The 16,282-nt window shown below is 39.9% G+C and overlaps 2 protein-coding genes across 2 annotated transcripts in view; one reads left to right on the top strand and one right to left on the bottom strand.

Annotated features, from left to right (window-relative positions):
• The window catches only part of SLC7A9 (solute carrier family 7 member 9), a 41,631-nt gene extending 30,672 nt beyond the window's left edge, over window positions 1–10,959 (top strand). The window contains exons 9-13 of the mRNA XM_020815963.3: window positions 5,237–5,340; window positions 6,293–6,389; window positions 6,713–6,862; window positions 7,681–7,855; window positions 9,524–10,959. Coding sequence (XP_020671622.3) covers window positions 5,237–5,340; window positions 6,293–6,389; window positions 6,713–6,862; window positions 7,681–7,855; window positions 9,524–9,585 — 588 coding nt within the window. The 3' untranslated portion in view covers window positions 9,586–10,959. The remainder of the gene's footprint in view (window positions 1–5,236; window positions 5,341–6,292; window positions 6,390–6,712; window positions 6,863–7,680; window positions 7,856–9,523) is intronic.
• Window positions 10,960–12,310: 1,351 nt separating this feature from the next.
• Window positions 12,311–16,282, bottom strand: part of TDRD12 (tudor domain containing 12) — a 149,179-nt gene continuing 145,207 nt past the window's right edge. The window contains exon 32 of the mRNA XM_078380351.1: window positions 12,311–13,084. Coding sequence (XP_078236477.1) covers window positions 12,984–13,084 — 101 coding nt within the window. The 3' untranslated portion in view covers window positions 12,311–12,983. The remainder of the gene's footprint in view (window positions 13,085–16,282) is intronic.

Raw genomic sequence — 16,282 nt, 5'->3', positions numbered from 1 at the left:
CCAGTGAAGATTGCCCATAGAGAACTGCCGATCAGCTGTTTACAATTGCTGTCTTCTGAAGCAGGGGCCCGGAAGGCAGCCATTTTGCGAAGGGAGGGAAGCCATTTTACGAAGGGAAGTCATTTTGCGGAGCCGGAAAAATCATTGTTCAGCAAACAAACGGTTTGCGAAGCAGGCTCCTAATCGACGTCAAGCAAAAAAAACCAAAACCCATTGGAACCATCGTTTTGCGATCACAATAGCGATCGCAAAAAACTCATCGTAAACCGATTTCAACATAATGCGGGGTAAGCATCAAGCGGGGCACCACCATACCCTGTTTCCTCGAAAATAAGACCTAACCTGAAAATAAGCCCTAGTATGATTTTTTCAGGATGCTTGTAATATCCCACCTCAAAAATAAGCCTCATTTAAATGAAACCCCACCCTCCACCCTTGTGCAGCAACCAGAAGATGACATGACTGTATTTGAATAAATGTAGATTGTTATACTTGAAAAAAAAATACATCCCCTGAAAACAAGCCCTAACGTTTTTTTAGAGCAAAAAATTAATATAAGATCCTGTCTTATTTTTGGGAAACACGGTATATCTGTGTGTGTTTGTGTCCCTGCCACAGATTCTACTGGAAGCACAGAAAGGTTTTAATAGTAGGGTGTCGAAAAACAAAATGAATCCAAGCCTCCCTCAAGTCACACCATGCTTCTGATCCCAATCTGCTCCTGCTCCTATCCTGGCTTAAAAACAAAACCAAGACCAAACAACTATGCATCATCATCCAATGGGACTAAAGTTATAGTGGCTAGTTAGGCCTTTTCTGAGTTCACGGAGATTCACTTCCTACCAGTGCTTAATTAGGACTGCAGACATAATTTATTTGTATCAGAACTGACCCGCTAGTGAATCAGCCTGAGCATGTGTACTGGTATGTAGTGGTTCCAGTAGAGCTGGAGACAGGAGCATACAGAGAGTTGCTTTTGAATCTTCTTGCACCTGAGTTGAGCTCCGTTCCCCTGCATCCAGTCCAACACTGTAGAACGCTAGACGGAATGCTACATACCCAAAGAAACATTCCATTCTCCAAAATGAACCTCACTAACTTTGCATGTAGACACATTTATAAGCCAAATGCATAACAATTTGTTGCTTCAGCCAGTGGGAGAACTGACAAAGTTCAATTCAGTTGCAAGATGTATATAAGGCAGTAATCAGGGGAATATGTATTTCTAAAGAAATTCATTTTAGAAGAAAGGTGAATTTTAAAAGGGAACAAAAACTAAAGGAGATAGTTGAATTACAAAGAAGATTACAGGTGAAGTTTGAAAGACAAATACAAGAACAGTTGAATAGGGTGAAAGATGAGTTGCAAGAGTTAGATAATTTGTTTTTGTGGAAAAAAGATTTATTGGTGAGGAATGAGTATCAGAGAATAAATATAAACTCGATGAAAAGATTGGCAAACTATTTGAAGAAAAGAAAGGAAAAACAAAAGATAGGGTGCATGAAAAATGAAACGGGAAGTAAGGTGTTTAAAGACAAACAAATAAGGGAGATCTTTGAAGATTTTTATAGTAAGTTATTTAAAGTAAATGAAGAGAAACAATTTGAAGAAGCTATTGTGAACAAAATTAAGAAACAAGATTTAGCAATTTTAAATGAAGAAATCACACAACAAGAAATCTTGACAGTTATTAAAAATTTAAAAAGTAGGAAATCACCAGGCTTAGATGGTTTTACATCAGAATTTTATAAAATGGTGGGGCCTTTAATAGTTCCAGAAATGCAGAGTTTGTTTAACAAGATAATGAAGGGAGGGAGAGCCCCTGAATCATGGAGGAAAACAGAAATCATGATAATCTTGAAACAATCGAGAGACCCGACGGACCCCAACTCTTATAGGCCTATTAGTTTAACAAACCAGGATTATAAAATTTTTGCAAAAATTTTAGCAAATAGATTAGAGAAAACACTCCCAAGATTAATAGGAGAGGATCAATATGGTTTTGTTAAAGGGAGATATATTGGACACCCTATAAGGAATGTGATTAATACTCTACATCACGGAAACAGTGAAGGAAGATTTGCCCTTTTAAAATTAGATGTATATAAGGCATTTGACACTCTAAGTCATGGGTATTTATTTCAAGTACTAAGTAAATTTGGATTTGACGGTCCCTTTTTGATAGCATTAAAAGAAATTTATAGAGAAGGGAAGGCAATGATTAAAGTTAATGATAATTATACAAAAGAAATTTTGCTCCAGAGAGGAGTGAAGCAGGGATGTCCCTTATCCCCAATGCTGTTTGTGTTATCTATGGAACCCTTAGCCGAAAAAATTAGAAGTAGTAGTAAAATAAGAGGATATACAGTAGGGAAAGAGGTAATTAAATTAAATCTGTATGCGGATGATATAATATTGGTGTTACAAAATCCTCTTGATGCAATAAGAGAACTACTGATAATTTTAGAAGAGTTTAAAGAATATTCAGGTTTAGGAGTAAATATTTCGAAATCAGAAATAATGTTTAAAAGGATAGATTTAAAGGAACAAAAAGAAATAGCAAAGCTGACAGGTATGAAATTAGGAATTAGGAGATTAAAGTATTTAGGTATAACAATAACAAAAAGTATTAAAAATTTGATGGGAACTAATTATAAAATAACTTGGAGAAGGATACAGGAAAAACTAAACGAATGGGATAATAGATATATAAGTATTTTAGGGAAAATAAGGGCAATAAAAATGTTTATAATACCAAAGATGTTATATCTATTTCAGGTACTCCCGGAGTACATCCCTAAAAAACAATTAGCTGTATGGGACCAAGAATTAAAAAATTGGGTTTTTGGGAAGAAGAAAGCTAGAATAGTAAAGAGGGTAATATATTCACCACAGGAAGATTTAGGGTGGGGTCTCCCACATTTGGAAAGCTATTACGAAGCTTTTCAAATTAAAATGCTATTGGAATTAGATGGGAAAAGTGTGGAGAAATGGGTAAGATGGGAGGATACAATAAATAAAGAAGTAGGTAAATTTGGAATATTTACACAGAAGGTTAAAAAAGACATTAAAAATACAATAGGTCCAAGACAGACAGCATTAATAATATGGGGGGAAAGGCAACTTAATTGGATGCCAAGTCTTTCCAAATGGACCCCACTAGAATCTCTAGGTGAGGATTTGAAAATTGAGAAAACTTTTTGGAAGAAACTAAAAGAAACCGGCTATTATAGAGTGAAGGATTTATACAACCCTCAGGGGATACAGATTCCGGCACAAAATGTAGTAGGACAAGTTGGAAGACAATACTGGTTACAGATTATGGCTTTATACAATATTTTGAAACAGAGAAGGTATTCTGGAATACTAAATAAAGAGAATACCCCGCTAGAAAAACTATATAATAATAAAGAGGATAATAAGAAGGGTATTGCAAGGAAGTTGTATAACTTGATAAATACAGATAAAGATTATATGATTGGGACAATACAAACGAAGTGGGAAAGAGAAATGACATTGTCAGCATACGAAATAGATGGGTTAATGGACGGCATATTGGAAATCAAAATGGATAAATTTAGAGAATTGGAGATGAAATTAATATTGAAATGGTATAGGACACCCCCTCAGTTGTCTTATATGATAAAAGGTTTGAATTCAAGTTGCTGGCATTGTAAGAGGAGTAAGGGATATTATGCACATCTTTGGTGCGAATGCCCTAAGGTTATTGAATTTTGGCAGCTGATTTTAGAAAAGGTGAACGCCGTATGTAATATTAACTTGCAGCTGACTGGGAAAATCTTGTTTATGGGAGTTCTGGGGAATAATAAAGTAAAAAAACCTAAACAGAATTTATTTAAAGCTATGATTATAGCAGCACATGCAGTAATAGCTTATGGGTGGAAGGATGCATCAAAATGGACTTTGGAAAGATGGAATTGGTATTTATATGAATGGATTCAATCAGACATACTGTCGATTTTGTCACAGGATAAGGTATGGGAAGAAAAAACATTAGAGATAAGAAAGAAATGGTCGGGATATGTAAGATGGGTAAGAGAAGGGGGGGCCAATAATGTTATATTGGTTAAACTCCAAAAGGTGTGCTCATGGTTGCAGATTTAAAATTAAATGGTCTTTTTCTGTTTTTTTTTTTTTTTTTTCTTTGGGGGGGTGGGATAAGGGGGTAGAAATAAATAGGAGAAATGATGACTATGTAAAGATAAGAGAAATGGTTATGTATGGATATGTAAAAATAATAAAAAAAAAAGCCATTAAAAAAAAAAAAAAAAATTCAGTTGCAAGAACACTGAAAATCAACTCACCTTATGCTATGCCTCCTACTGCATGGAATGTTCCCAGAGTACTGGAACACACTCCTGGTAGAGGCATACATGCGCACCACTGTACATGTTCTGGTTAATGTCTCTCATATGTCAGAGCATAACCTGTGTTACAACTGTGCAGCAAATCTCAGCATATACACTGCTGGTGTGTTTGCATACGTCTCCAGTTGACTTAGCTTTATCCACTTTTGGGGCTGATTACAATGCAAACATGACACTGATAACAAAAATCCCATTTGTGGTGTTTTGATCTGCACTAACTTAGCCTAGAACATTCAACATGTGAACCACTACACCATAACGAGTTCCTCCTTATTGTAACATGCTCGGGCTCAGGTTAGTCTTCCTTATTCAGCATTTTACAAACTAGCTTCCTTTATTTTGTGAATGATTAGTAGAAGATAAAAAAATCTTTTCTCTGCAAATCTGATGGTTCAGGCACAATTTTTGGGGATCGCTGTAAAGTTCTAATGACATCCTACTGGTTATTTTTTGACCTTCCATTCCACCACTTATCTTCCTTGTATGGCCCTTGTAGAGAGGGAGACAGCTTCCTTTCTCTACAAAGTGGGGCATCTCTCCCCCACCACGTTAGTGGCATTACTGTACATTTGTAGCTTTATGGTGGTGGTGATCATTGCCACTATTACTATCATCGGTCTGTTGTATGGAAGCCACAGCTGCATCACAGGGAGAGGGAATTACTTCATGGCTTCATCCACATAATCATCTACATGCAGCCAGAAAGTAAACAAGCAATACACTAGATTTAGTTTTGTTAAGAAAGTTATGTATATTTTCTATAAACCACTTCTACTATTATCACACTTCCATTTCTGCTACATCCTGCATTTTGGAATATGCATGACTCTCAATTCTTTCTGCTACAGACATTTGGAGACAGGGTTCTTTATCCTGCATCTTGGGTAGTTCCTGTCTTCGTGGTTTTTTCTACCATTGGAGCAGCCAACGGGACCTGCTTTACGGCTGGAAGGTAAAATTCCAAACAGCTTGACCTAGAATTCCAAAACACTGATTAAAGTTGTGAATTAAAACTATGCAGTAAAACACCCAATGCACCCTGTACAATCAGGCTGCAAAATGTGTAGGCTCATAATTAAAATACACACAATATTCAGAGCCAGCTTGAAATTACCATATTTTTCCGCGTATAAGACAATGCTTTTGTCTAAAATCTGTAGATTAATAATTGAGGGTCGTCTTATACACGGAAGGAGGCGGGGAAAGCAGGAATCATCAAAGGGCTTTGATCCCTGCTTTCCCCCTCCACTTGCTAAACCCTGCTTAGATTTCTTAATTTTGTGTTAGAAAAGTGGGGGGCATTTTATACATGGGGGCGTCTTATAGACGGAAAAAATATGGTACGTTAGCTAAGTCCCTCTACTGTTTTCCTGTAGATGCCAGGTGACAGTCAAAAGCATTGATGACAGATATTTTAGCAATACATCGTCTTATTGCCCGAGATATTCCATCTTGTCTTATTTCAGTTAATCCAGCCTTATGCTATTGTAGACATGAACACAGTTTTGCATTACTATCTCAATTCTCTCCTATATCCAAAGGGCACCACCAGATGCAAACATGGAGAGGTCTCCCTGCTTCATGCACTTTTAGATGCATCTGGGCAATCTGTACCCCTCTAGAAGTTGTTGCTATCCACTTCCATTCAGCCCTAGTTGAAGATGGAGGATGCTAGCAGCGTAATTGAAGCATCTCCCCACCTATTGATTGATTAAAGGCTTATGAACTTACAAAATTACATTTGGAGAGCCACAGGTTGCCCATCCGTGCTTTAATAGCTGTGCACAAAATGATGTTTTAATGCATACAGTTTTCACTCTGCATGATCTTCTAAAAAACTTAATAGTTGCATCTGGTCAGCTCATCACAACTGCTTCTCTAACCCAAACAATTTGCCTCCTTAGGCTTGCTTATGTAGCGGGTCGTGAGGGTCATATGTTAAAAGTGTTATCTTATATCAGTGTTAAGCGCTTAACTCCAGCACCTGCTATCATATTTTATGTAAGTATGTTTTTTGAAATGTCAGTGTTATACTATGGTGAAAGCTGTTTTGTTTCTATGCAAAACTGTCTCCACGGAGATCTTGTATTGTAAAGAAGCAACCAAGTAGTAGGGTTGCCAACTTCAAATCAATTAGAGATTAATCATGCTAAAAAAGGCAAAACGCCAGTTCAAAGCCAGTGTTTGACTGGAAGCTGTCTGGCTGATAATCAAATACATTAAGAATGGCCATTGGATTAGTGCACCTCCAATACTAAGAAATTGACTTCTTCTATTGTTCCTACCCCACAATATATCTTTTAAATTTATTTTTTAACTTTCAGGGTGCAGTAGCTATTATTTATATCATCCCTGGAGACATCAACACACTCATCAATTACTTCAGCTTTGCAGTCTGGCTATTCTATGGTTTGACTGTATTAGGACTTATTGTCATGCGCTTTACCAAAAAAGAACATAAAAGGCCTATCCGTGTAAGTACAGTGGTGCAGCGCTGAATTTTGAACTGTAGGCACTCACAAAGATAGTCTGTGGCCCCACTCCCAAGGAAAGTCCTTTGAAAAAAGGCAGCAGTGTAGATCCCTGTGAATAAACCTGTTCTACCAATTTTTTTCTCCACTAGAAGTAGGTCTTTTGTAAAGCTCATGGGTGTTAACTGCTCATTCAAAAACTAGACTAGCATGAAATGAACCACAAAGCAAGCAAACAAAAACCCTCCACATGTCGGGCTGTTTTGTGGTTTCTTTCAGGGCACCTGCTGTACCTGCTCAGAATGAAGTAAAATGCTGAACTATTAGCAGTTTTGGCCATTTGCACACTTCATAATTTGTCCAATTCAGGACTTCCAGGAGCAGTAGAAAGGTCCTTGTGTGAGAGATGCAAAACTCGCAGCAAGTCTTCAGCTAGTAAATATTTGATTTGGGATGTCCGAGTTATATCCCCCAAAAGCAGGTCCCCAGAGCTGCAGATTCTGAGGGAGAGTCTGAGAGAGAAAGTTGGAGAGGGGGGGAGAAAGGAAATAGGGAGAAGGGAAACAAATAATTTCGTTTGCCCTCATCCTCAGACAATGAGGGGATGCACTTAATGGACAGCTGACGGGGCTAGAAGGGGCCATTTATTGTTTGGACAGGAAGAGCACGCCAAATGGCACATTGTTCCTTCCCCTCCCCTGACCTCAACACACCTTTTGTAGCCCAATCTACCCCACACCCAAAATAGCCAGTCTGAACAGCCCCAGTTTGGTCCTGTTAAGGAACCCAGATCACCAAATTTACCTCTTTTTGTCTTGCAGGTACCTCTTATCATTCCCATCATTGTGACATTAATTGCTATAATCCTGGTCCTGGCTCCTATTATCACCACCCCTGAGTGGGCATACTTGTACTGTTGCCTATTTATTCTTGGTGGACTTGTCTTTTATGTCCTTTTTATTCACTACAGATTTGGATGGGCTCAAAAAATATCAAGTGAGTATCTGTCTTTTTTGGGGTGACTCAAAATATGAGCTGCTTCTGTGCTAAAATACTCTTGAGTCTAGCTGTCTAACCAGGAGTTATGTTGCTCCAAAAGGAAGCATCATACCAGTAAATAATCTTCCTTCTCTTTAGTACGTATTTTCCTGCATACAGCTACCCTATAATGTAGGTACTGTGTTGTGTGGCTTCTGTCATCTAAATAATTGTAAAAAGTGTCCTAAATTAAATTGTAAAATGAAACTAAATAAATAAATAACAAACAAACAAACAATCAAACAAACAAACATACTACTAATAATTGTAGTCCTAGCTAGAGAAGATCCACAGCATGAGAGGGATTTAGTCTAACAGAATTCAACCAGTGTCCCTACATCTGAGATCCTTTGCCATGTAGGGCAATACATTTATTTAACAATACATTTAAAAAAGCTAGAATGAAAAAAGACCTAAAAAGTTGGTTGCCATAGTGTAGAGAGAGAGAGAGAGAGTCCCATGCTAGTTTTTGCCAAGCTATAATGAGGGGTCAGGAAATATGAGAAGTGTATATGAAATCCAAATCTTCAATACACTGACTTCCTCACTGGTGCCAGAAAATATTCCAAAATCCAAGGACGATTCTTTTTAAAATCTTGGTGGAAGAAAGTTAATTAGAAGTGGAAAGATAGGGATAGTTATATGAGTAAACATGAATGAAATTATATGAAGGTGGACAATAGCAAAAGACATTTACACTCAAGTCAAGAAAATCTCCTGAATTCTGAAATGCAGCTAAGGGTGAGTTTCTGAATAGGGTTGGCACTGTTTTCCACAAGTGGCTTCCCATGCCAGATAGAATCATAGAAGAGTGAAGTTGGAAGGGGCCATCAAGTCCAATCCCCTGCTCAATGCAGGAATACAAGTCAAAGGATATCTTAAACAGGGAATATTTGAAAAAAGGAATTACAGTCTTATTACTAGGAAGTGAGATAAAAGTAAAGGTTCCCCCTGACATTTAGTCCAGTCGTGTCCGAATCTAGGGGGCGGTGCTCATCCCCGTTTCCAAGCTGTAGAGCCAGCGTTTGTCCAAAAAGTTTCCGTGGTCATATAGCCAGCGCAACTAGAAAGACATCAGCAAATGGTTTCTATTATTGTTAGCTAGACCAGTGGTTCTTAACATTTGTTACTCGGATGCTTTTGAACTGCAACTCCCAGAAACCCCAGTCAGGACAGCTGGTGGTGAAGGCTTCTGGGAGTTGCAGTCCAAAACTCCTGAGTTAACCCAAGGTTAAGAACCAGTGAGCTAGACATCTTTAGTGTGCTATTGTTTCAGGATGAAACCTGATAGTTTGAAGTGCAAGTATCATGATAAAGCGTCATTAAAAAAACCCCAATGTCCTGCAACTTGAAAATAATTTGAAATGTATCTTGTAGTGTTAATAAAACAAGAAGCTGTATTGTGTAGAACACCATAATCACTGATAGGAAGCCAGGATTTCTGGAATCTTCTCCAAATTAATTTAATTTTGACCTCAGGAAAAGTACTGGAGATCATAGTAACTCATGCTGTCAACATCGAGATTTATACAGAAGTAATTATACACAAAAGGAGAAGTGGTCTCACAAAAATGGTAACTCCTGGTCAAAGGTGGTATCTAACTTTTAACAACTTCTTTATTTTAGAACCCATCACTATGCACCTTCAGATGCTGCTAGAGGTTGTTCCACCAGAAGGAGAAAACTGAAGAAAACTAATTTTCCAAACATTAAAAAGGCAACATCCTGCAAACTGGCTTAGCAGCTGCAGTGTTCCCACTTCCATGGGCATGGTTCTGATGATTAGGGGATATCTGTGAGGTTGCAAGTGTCTTGAACATAAACTTCATCCATTTGAAACCTGTTCATTAGCTGTTATGTAGTTATTTCAACAGCATTTCAAATTCAGAGAACTACAACGTTGTAAGGAAATATCTGAATGGAGAAAGAGGAAACCATGAGGATTTCTGAGCCTGTTGATTTTATTTTGACTATAAAAATCAAAATGATAAACATTTCCACTTCCATTATGATTTGGACTTTCTTTGGCAAACAAACAGAACAGTGTTACAGTACCATCTATCAGTGAACAGACATGGAAGCACAATAATAAAGTCTCACATTTAACAGAAACTTAAAGCAAATTATCAACATCTTAGAACTGCAGAGCTGGAAGGGACCCTATGGATCATCGAGTCTAGCCCCTGTCAAGGAGGTTTGGAAATGACAGCTGTAGATCAAGGAAAAGCAGTAGTTGCAATCTATATATTCAGAACCAAAGTCAACAGAAGCAGTACTGAATGGGCTGGAGGTCTACAGGCTAAGATTCCCATTGAATATCTGTTTGGGAAATGCTTTCTCTGCACCAAAGCAAATGCGTATCAGGAAGTGACTAACTATCCATAGTGAGCTATAAGGCACATTTCCTGAGCATCATGGCCATGGTCCAGAGAGGGATCCTAGACACTTGTGCTTGCTTGTAGGGTAAGTGTGCCTCTGTCTTCATTCCTGGGGGCTTTTAGGGTCAAACTAGATGACACAGCCAGCACACTACAGATAATGGATTGTTATAAAGCAGAATTATTCAAGCCCTGAAAGATGTCAAATTGTCACGGCACAATCTTTCCTCACCTCCCACAGCCTGCAAGTTAGTTTTCTTTTTCTGTGTCTGGTTCTTGTGGGGTCAACCTGGGCTTTGTCTGCATTTCTAACAGCTCAGCTATGAAGCTCTGTGGGGATAAAAGCACTGAGAGACTTTACATGTTCTCAGCTTTTAACAAAGTTCTTTCTGTATCTACTTCAATCTTTAAGAGGTTTGCTATGGCAGTGTTTCTAGCTCAACATCTTTTATACATTTTTATACTGTTTAAAGAATTTTAGGAGAAAGCATCTGGAAAATGGGTAATACTGGAATGTCTTCCCCTCTTCCTGTTATTTTGAATTCCCTACACAGTTAAAAAACTTATCATTCTCCTGTTATGCAACACTCTGATATGAATAAAGAAAGTTTGATGTGTTGTGAATGTCATCAATGTTTCTTTGTTATGTATTCTGTATTAAAATAAAGTTTCTAAGAACCGTGAGTATGCAGAACCAGCATGTTTTATTATTTCCAAGACACAGAAACACAGCATCATCCAACTATCACACTATGTTTCTTCCTGTGGAACACAATGGAACAGAATTCTATGGAACTGTATAGCAGGAGACCAAACAAAATTTTACAAACTAAATATAGGTAGAAATCCCTGAAGTGAAAAGTACTGCTTTTTCCCCACACTGAAACAAAAATGAGATTTTGACATAAGAACGGGTAAAAGGTGAAGCTACCCCTTCTGGTTGACATTTGCACCACACATGTGGTTTTTCATTCTCTGATTCAAAGTGACAGGAGTGCATGTTTACCTAGAAGGAACTCCCACTGAGCTCAACTCCCCTACGGGTGGTCCAGAAGAGGGTCTGCTGTTTAACACATGATCTGATCCCTAACTCTGCAGATCTAATCTGTCAAAATATGCTCAAGTTGTACATTATAGTGAATAAAGGTAAGGTGCTGTTGAGATCGAATCAACACCACTTTAACTTTACCTGGTTTAATAATAACAATGTGACAAACATTTAACCAGAGAATCAAAAACACTTCTAGCTACTGGCATTCAACCCACATAGCCACTGCAAATCCATAAAAGCTGGGATTCTACTGTAGAAATGCCATACCACACTATCTTTTATTCTTTCTCTTTACCAAAGCTGCTATTTAGAAGCAGCTGTTGAAGTCATTTCTCCTCCAATTCTCTTTTCAATTTTGAAAGTTAAAGTCAAGTGGCTGAAATCCTTTTGCTTTGCATAGTAAGAGTAGGCTGATGGAATCAGTTGGGATTTGGTGAGTCAACTCCTCTATAAGTTCCAGTGATTCAAATGGGCCTGTTCTAGTGCACCTTACTCACTAAGTAACAGTATTTCAGCCACTATAAACATATTTTTCTATCTAGTCCTGAATGTCATTCTCTCCAAAATTTGATAAAATAGACTTAACTTTATAATTTGTTTTTCTAACAGGGATTTCACCATGTTGCAATATACTCACTATATCCTGAGAAATTCTTCCCCCCACCCCCAAACATTTACATAACTTTTCTGTTGCAGAGCCAGTTTCAATGTGATAACACCATTCTGTTAAATGGTTTTGTACTTAGGGCAACTATAGTGTCCTTTTGCTGTTCTTTATAATGGCATCTTATAGAGACAGTTCAAAAAACACACTCCCTAAGTCAGTGGTCCCCAACCTTTTCCAAACAGTTGACCGACTGGGGGGGCAGGGTGCACACTCACACATGTGTGGGTGGGCAGGGTGCATGGTTGCACATGCTCAGGTGGGTGGGGTGTGCTCGCACGCATGGGCAGGGTACGCTTGTGGGTGGGCAAGGTATGCTCGCACAGATGCATGAGATCTGTCTCCACGGTCCGGTCCTACCAAGGCCAGGACCCGGTATCAGGTCGCAGACCAGAGGTTGGGGACTCCTGCCCTAAATAATATTAATCAGGGTTATATTCTGGTAGTTGCATTGCCTAAGAAGTCTATGTTTAATTAATGCATTGTTGCTCTTAATGATTTGTTTCTCAAACTGTGTTCACTTTAAACACTTCAGCCTAGGATCCGCAGGAGACTTGAAAGTTTGCTTTTCTGTTAGATAAAGACTAAAATTGCTTTCTTTATGACACAAATTTCAGTGAACTCTCTTCACTTACCAAGAAGAAAGAATTCCCATCATAATGTTTCTTCGCTGATGTTATTATTAGGTTAGCACATGATGTGTGTTTAACTAAAACAGCTCTACCAATGCTTCTATCATAGGAACAACATTTCACTGAAATCCAGCCCTGTAGCACCTAATTCCAAATAAGGATGCATCAGATCATGGCCTATTAACAACTATCAAAATGGCAAAATCTCTCCACAGTGACAACTCAAATTATGTTGGCCACGCACATCTATCCTGCTATTTAAAAACCTAAGATTCTACCCCTGTGAAAATGGCACAGGGCCAGCAAGAAGAGTCCTCACGTGAAAAAACTAATCTCACTCTCCAATTCCAAACTAAAATGATCAGGAGGACAAATCGCTCTCCGTATCACTCTCGTCCAAGGATTCCAATTCCTCTTCACACACCACTGTAACACACTGGCGTATTTTCGTAGGAGCTATGTCTGATTAAGAAAACAGAAAAAGTATGCATACATTTATAGAGATCAGGTTCTCTGCACACCATTATAAAAGTCAATTTACCATATTTTCCCATGAATACAACCACCTAACATGTAAGACAACCCCCAATTCTGAACCTTGCCAGAGGTGGAGGAACAGTCAATGGGCAGGCGCGAGGGATGGCCCAATACGGCTGTGCCTCCACCTCCTGCTGCTGCCGCCGCCACTCAGTCACCTCCTCCAGTGCCAGTGCTGGGGCTGACCTCCAGCTCATGTTGCCACGTTGTCCCCTGCCTGAAGTGGTGTTGGAGGAGGCAACCCAGTGCTCGCAGTCAACGGGCAGCCACAAGAGGTGGAGGCAGTCACGCTCGGCCACCTCTCGTGGCTGGCCATTGACTGCCGCCGCCACCGCTGGAATTGCCTCCTCCAGCGCCCCTTGTGGGCTCCCTTTGGGCAGGGGACAAGGTGGCAACGTGAGCTGGAGAAGGCGATTGGGTGGCTGTGGCAGCACCAGCAGGAGGCGGAGCAACTGCGCTGGGCTGTCCATTGACTGCTGTTGCCCGCTTGCCTTCTTCAGCGCCAGTGCTGGGGTGCACCTCAACCTCACGTCACCACCTAGTCCCCTGCCCGAAGGGAGCCCGCGAGTGGTGCTGGAGGAGGTGATCTGGAGGCAGCAGCAGTCAATGGGCAGCTGTGAGAGGCGGACAAGCACGCCTGCCTCCGCCTCTTGTAGCTGCCCACTGACTGCTGCCACTGCTGCCAGATCGCCTCCTCCAGCGCCACTCACGGACTCCCTTCGGGCAGGGGACAAGGCGGCGGCGTGAGCTGGAGGTGAGCCCCAGCAGTGGCTCCTTTGCCTCCGCCTCCTTCTGGGTAGAAAACAACCCTCAATTTTTCCTCTAATGATTTTAGGAAAAATGTTGTTTTATACGCAGAAAATACATTACAGTACAACATTTTAGCTCATAAAGACACAGTACAGCATTGCATCAATGGCTCCTATTGAACTTAAGGAGACAAAGAGGCTGCAACCAGGGAAGTATCTGATAGGAGACCAAATGTCGTGACTACTGGTTAGCTGGATGTCACCATCCCCAAGTGTACCTTTTAAAGTAAGAAAACAGCTGTCACCACTATTGAATACTCCTCAAGCCTAATGTGTTATCCTGCCTACTGGAGCAAGTGGGAGCAGCAATCCACCCAAGCCTATCCTCTTCCATTGTTGAAATTAACCTGGGGTGCCGTTCCTTTTGGCATCCTTCATAGGTCCTCCAGCAGATACAGAAGGACCGGCCTATCTGTGGGATTAGTATTTGCTGATTCACTTATCTGTTGCCTGAAAATACTAATGCCAACCCCTGAAATACGTACAGTATTTATACTTACTTTCTCCAAACCTTTATTGGCATAAATACAGCTGGGATTACTAACAATAAACACAACGGGTTATAATTTGGAAGTTAATTTAAGAATCTCAAGCAGAAAAATAGCGACAGCTTCAGTGATACGGGAGGAAGAATCATTCAGAAAAATCTCAGGGGTGTTCGGCAGGGAAGATAACCAGGGTTCTAGTAGTGCCTTACGAATGGAAAAATGAACTGAGCAGAAAAACAATATATGGTCAAGTGTATCCGGAACCAAATGGCAGAACAGGCATAATCGATCCTCTTTAGGAATATTTGCAAATCGACCGGTATGGTTCGCTGAGGGAAAAATGTTAAATCGGGCTAACATAAATGCTCTTCTTAACCTGGGGTTGATAAGTGAGGAAAAATAATTTGGATGATAACCAAGTGAAGGGAAAAGACCAAAAGAAAGCGGGGAACAGGTAGGATTCAGTTTGGCTGCAAGAACCTCAAACTCATGCTGCCAGAGTTTAGATTTAATAAGAGCATGGGCCTGTTGAATTCCTAAATCATTTAGGGATTCTAGATTCAAATCAAGGGATTGAAGTTTAATCTCAATCAACTTCAGCCACTTGGAAAGGAAATTGTCTCTGAGTAGATCGTATAGTAAGGAATTGGGCTTAGAGTTTAAATGTAAACGAAGCCAGTATTTAAATGTGGTGGACCAAGCAAGGGTAGAAGGGAGATGGGTACCCAATTCCAAAACTAAAGTTGAAAGACGAATCATGTTGGGGACTCCTAAGATTTTCCTGAAGAAGGCGGCTGCCAAAGTGTCAACATCGTGATCTATGGCCTCAATCCAAATAGGAGCTCCATATAGTAAGTGGGAAAGCAATTTAGTCCGAAAAATAAGCAACGCTGCAGGCACAAATTGATTGCCAGATGAGTAGTGAAATTTTGAGATGGCATTAAGATGGAGGCTAGAGGAAGATAGAACCAATTTTTTGTGGGGACGCCAACTGAGTTTATGATGCAGAGTGATACCTAGATATTTAAAGGATAAAACCTGCTGAAAGGTTTGTGCTCCGATTGTCCAGGGAGATAGTGATACAGAGTTGGAAAAGTTCATTATTTTAGTCTTGTCAGCATTTATAACCAGGTCGTTAGCTGAACAAAAAGTTTGAAATTTGGATAGGGTACGACGGAGACCAGCTTTTGTTAGAGATAATAGGACTGCGTCGTCCGCGTACAAAAGCACAGAAATTGGGGAACCATTAAGAGAGGGTGCAGCATTAGTAGAAGCAGAAAGAGAGGAAGGCAGGTCCGCTAAAAATAAATTAAAAAGTAGTGGGGCTAAGACACATCCCTGCCGAACACCTTTGTTAACTAATAATTTGTCAGAGAGCTCATAGGAATTTGGCAGCCGAATCTGACATATATTGGAGGAGTGGAGACGCCTAAGCAAAAAAAGCAGTCGGGGTTCAATACCCCAGTTGTTAAGTTTATCCCACAGTAAATTCCTATTAACTGAATCAAAGGCTCCTCGTAGATCGACGAAGGCGGCAAAAAGTCTAGCTTTGTGATAAATTGAGTATTTTTCGGCAAGGTGATACAAAAGCAGAACATGATCCAGAGTCGAGGCTTCAGAGCGGAAGCCTATCTGTTCCTTCCCAGGGAGGTTTTTAGAAGAGGCCCAAGCTGATAGTTTTGATAAGAGAAATTTAGAATAAAGTTTGCCTATATGAGACAATAGGCTGATTGGGCGATAGTTACTAGGAAGAGAAGGGTCGCCCTTTTTGAAGATTGGTATCAGAATAGAAGATAGCCAAGAGTCCGGAAATACACCGGAGTGAT

This window comes from Pogona vitticeps, chromosome 10, assembly GCF_051106095.1.
Source record: "Pogona vitticeps strain Pit_001003342236 chromosome 10, PviZW2.1, whole genome shotgun sequence".
Classification (NCBI taxonomy): Eukaryota; Metazoa; Chordata; class Lepidosauria; order Squamata; family Agamidae; genus Pogona; species Pogona vitticeps.
Note: the sequence above shows the minus strand (reverse complement) of the source record. Positions and strands in the feature narration are given on the sequence as shown.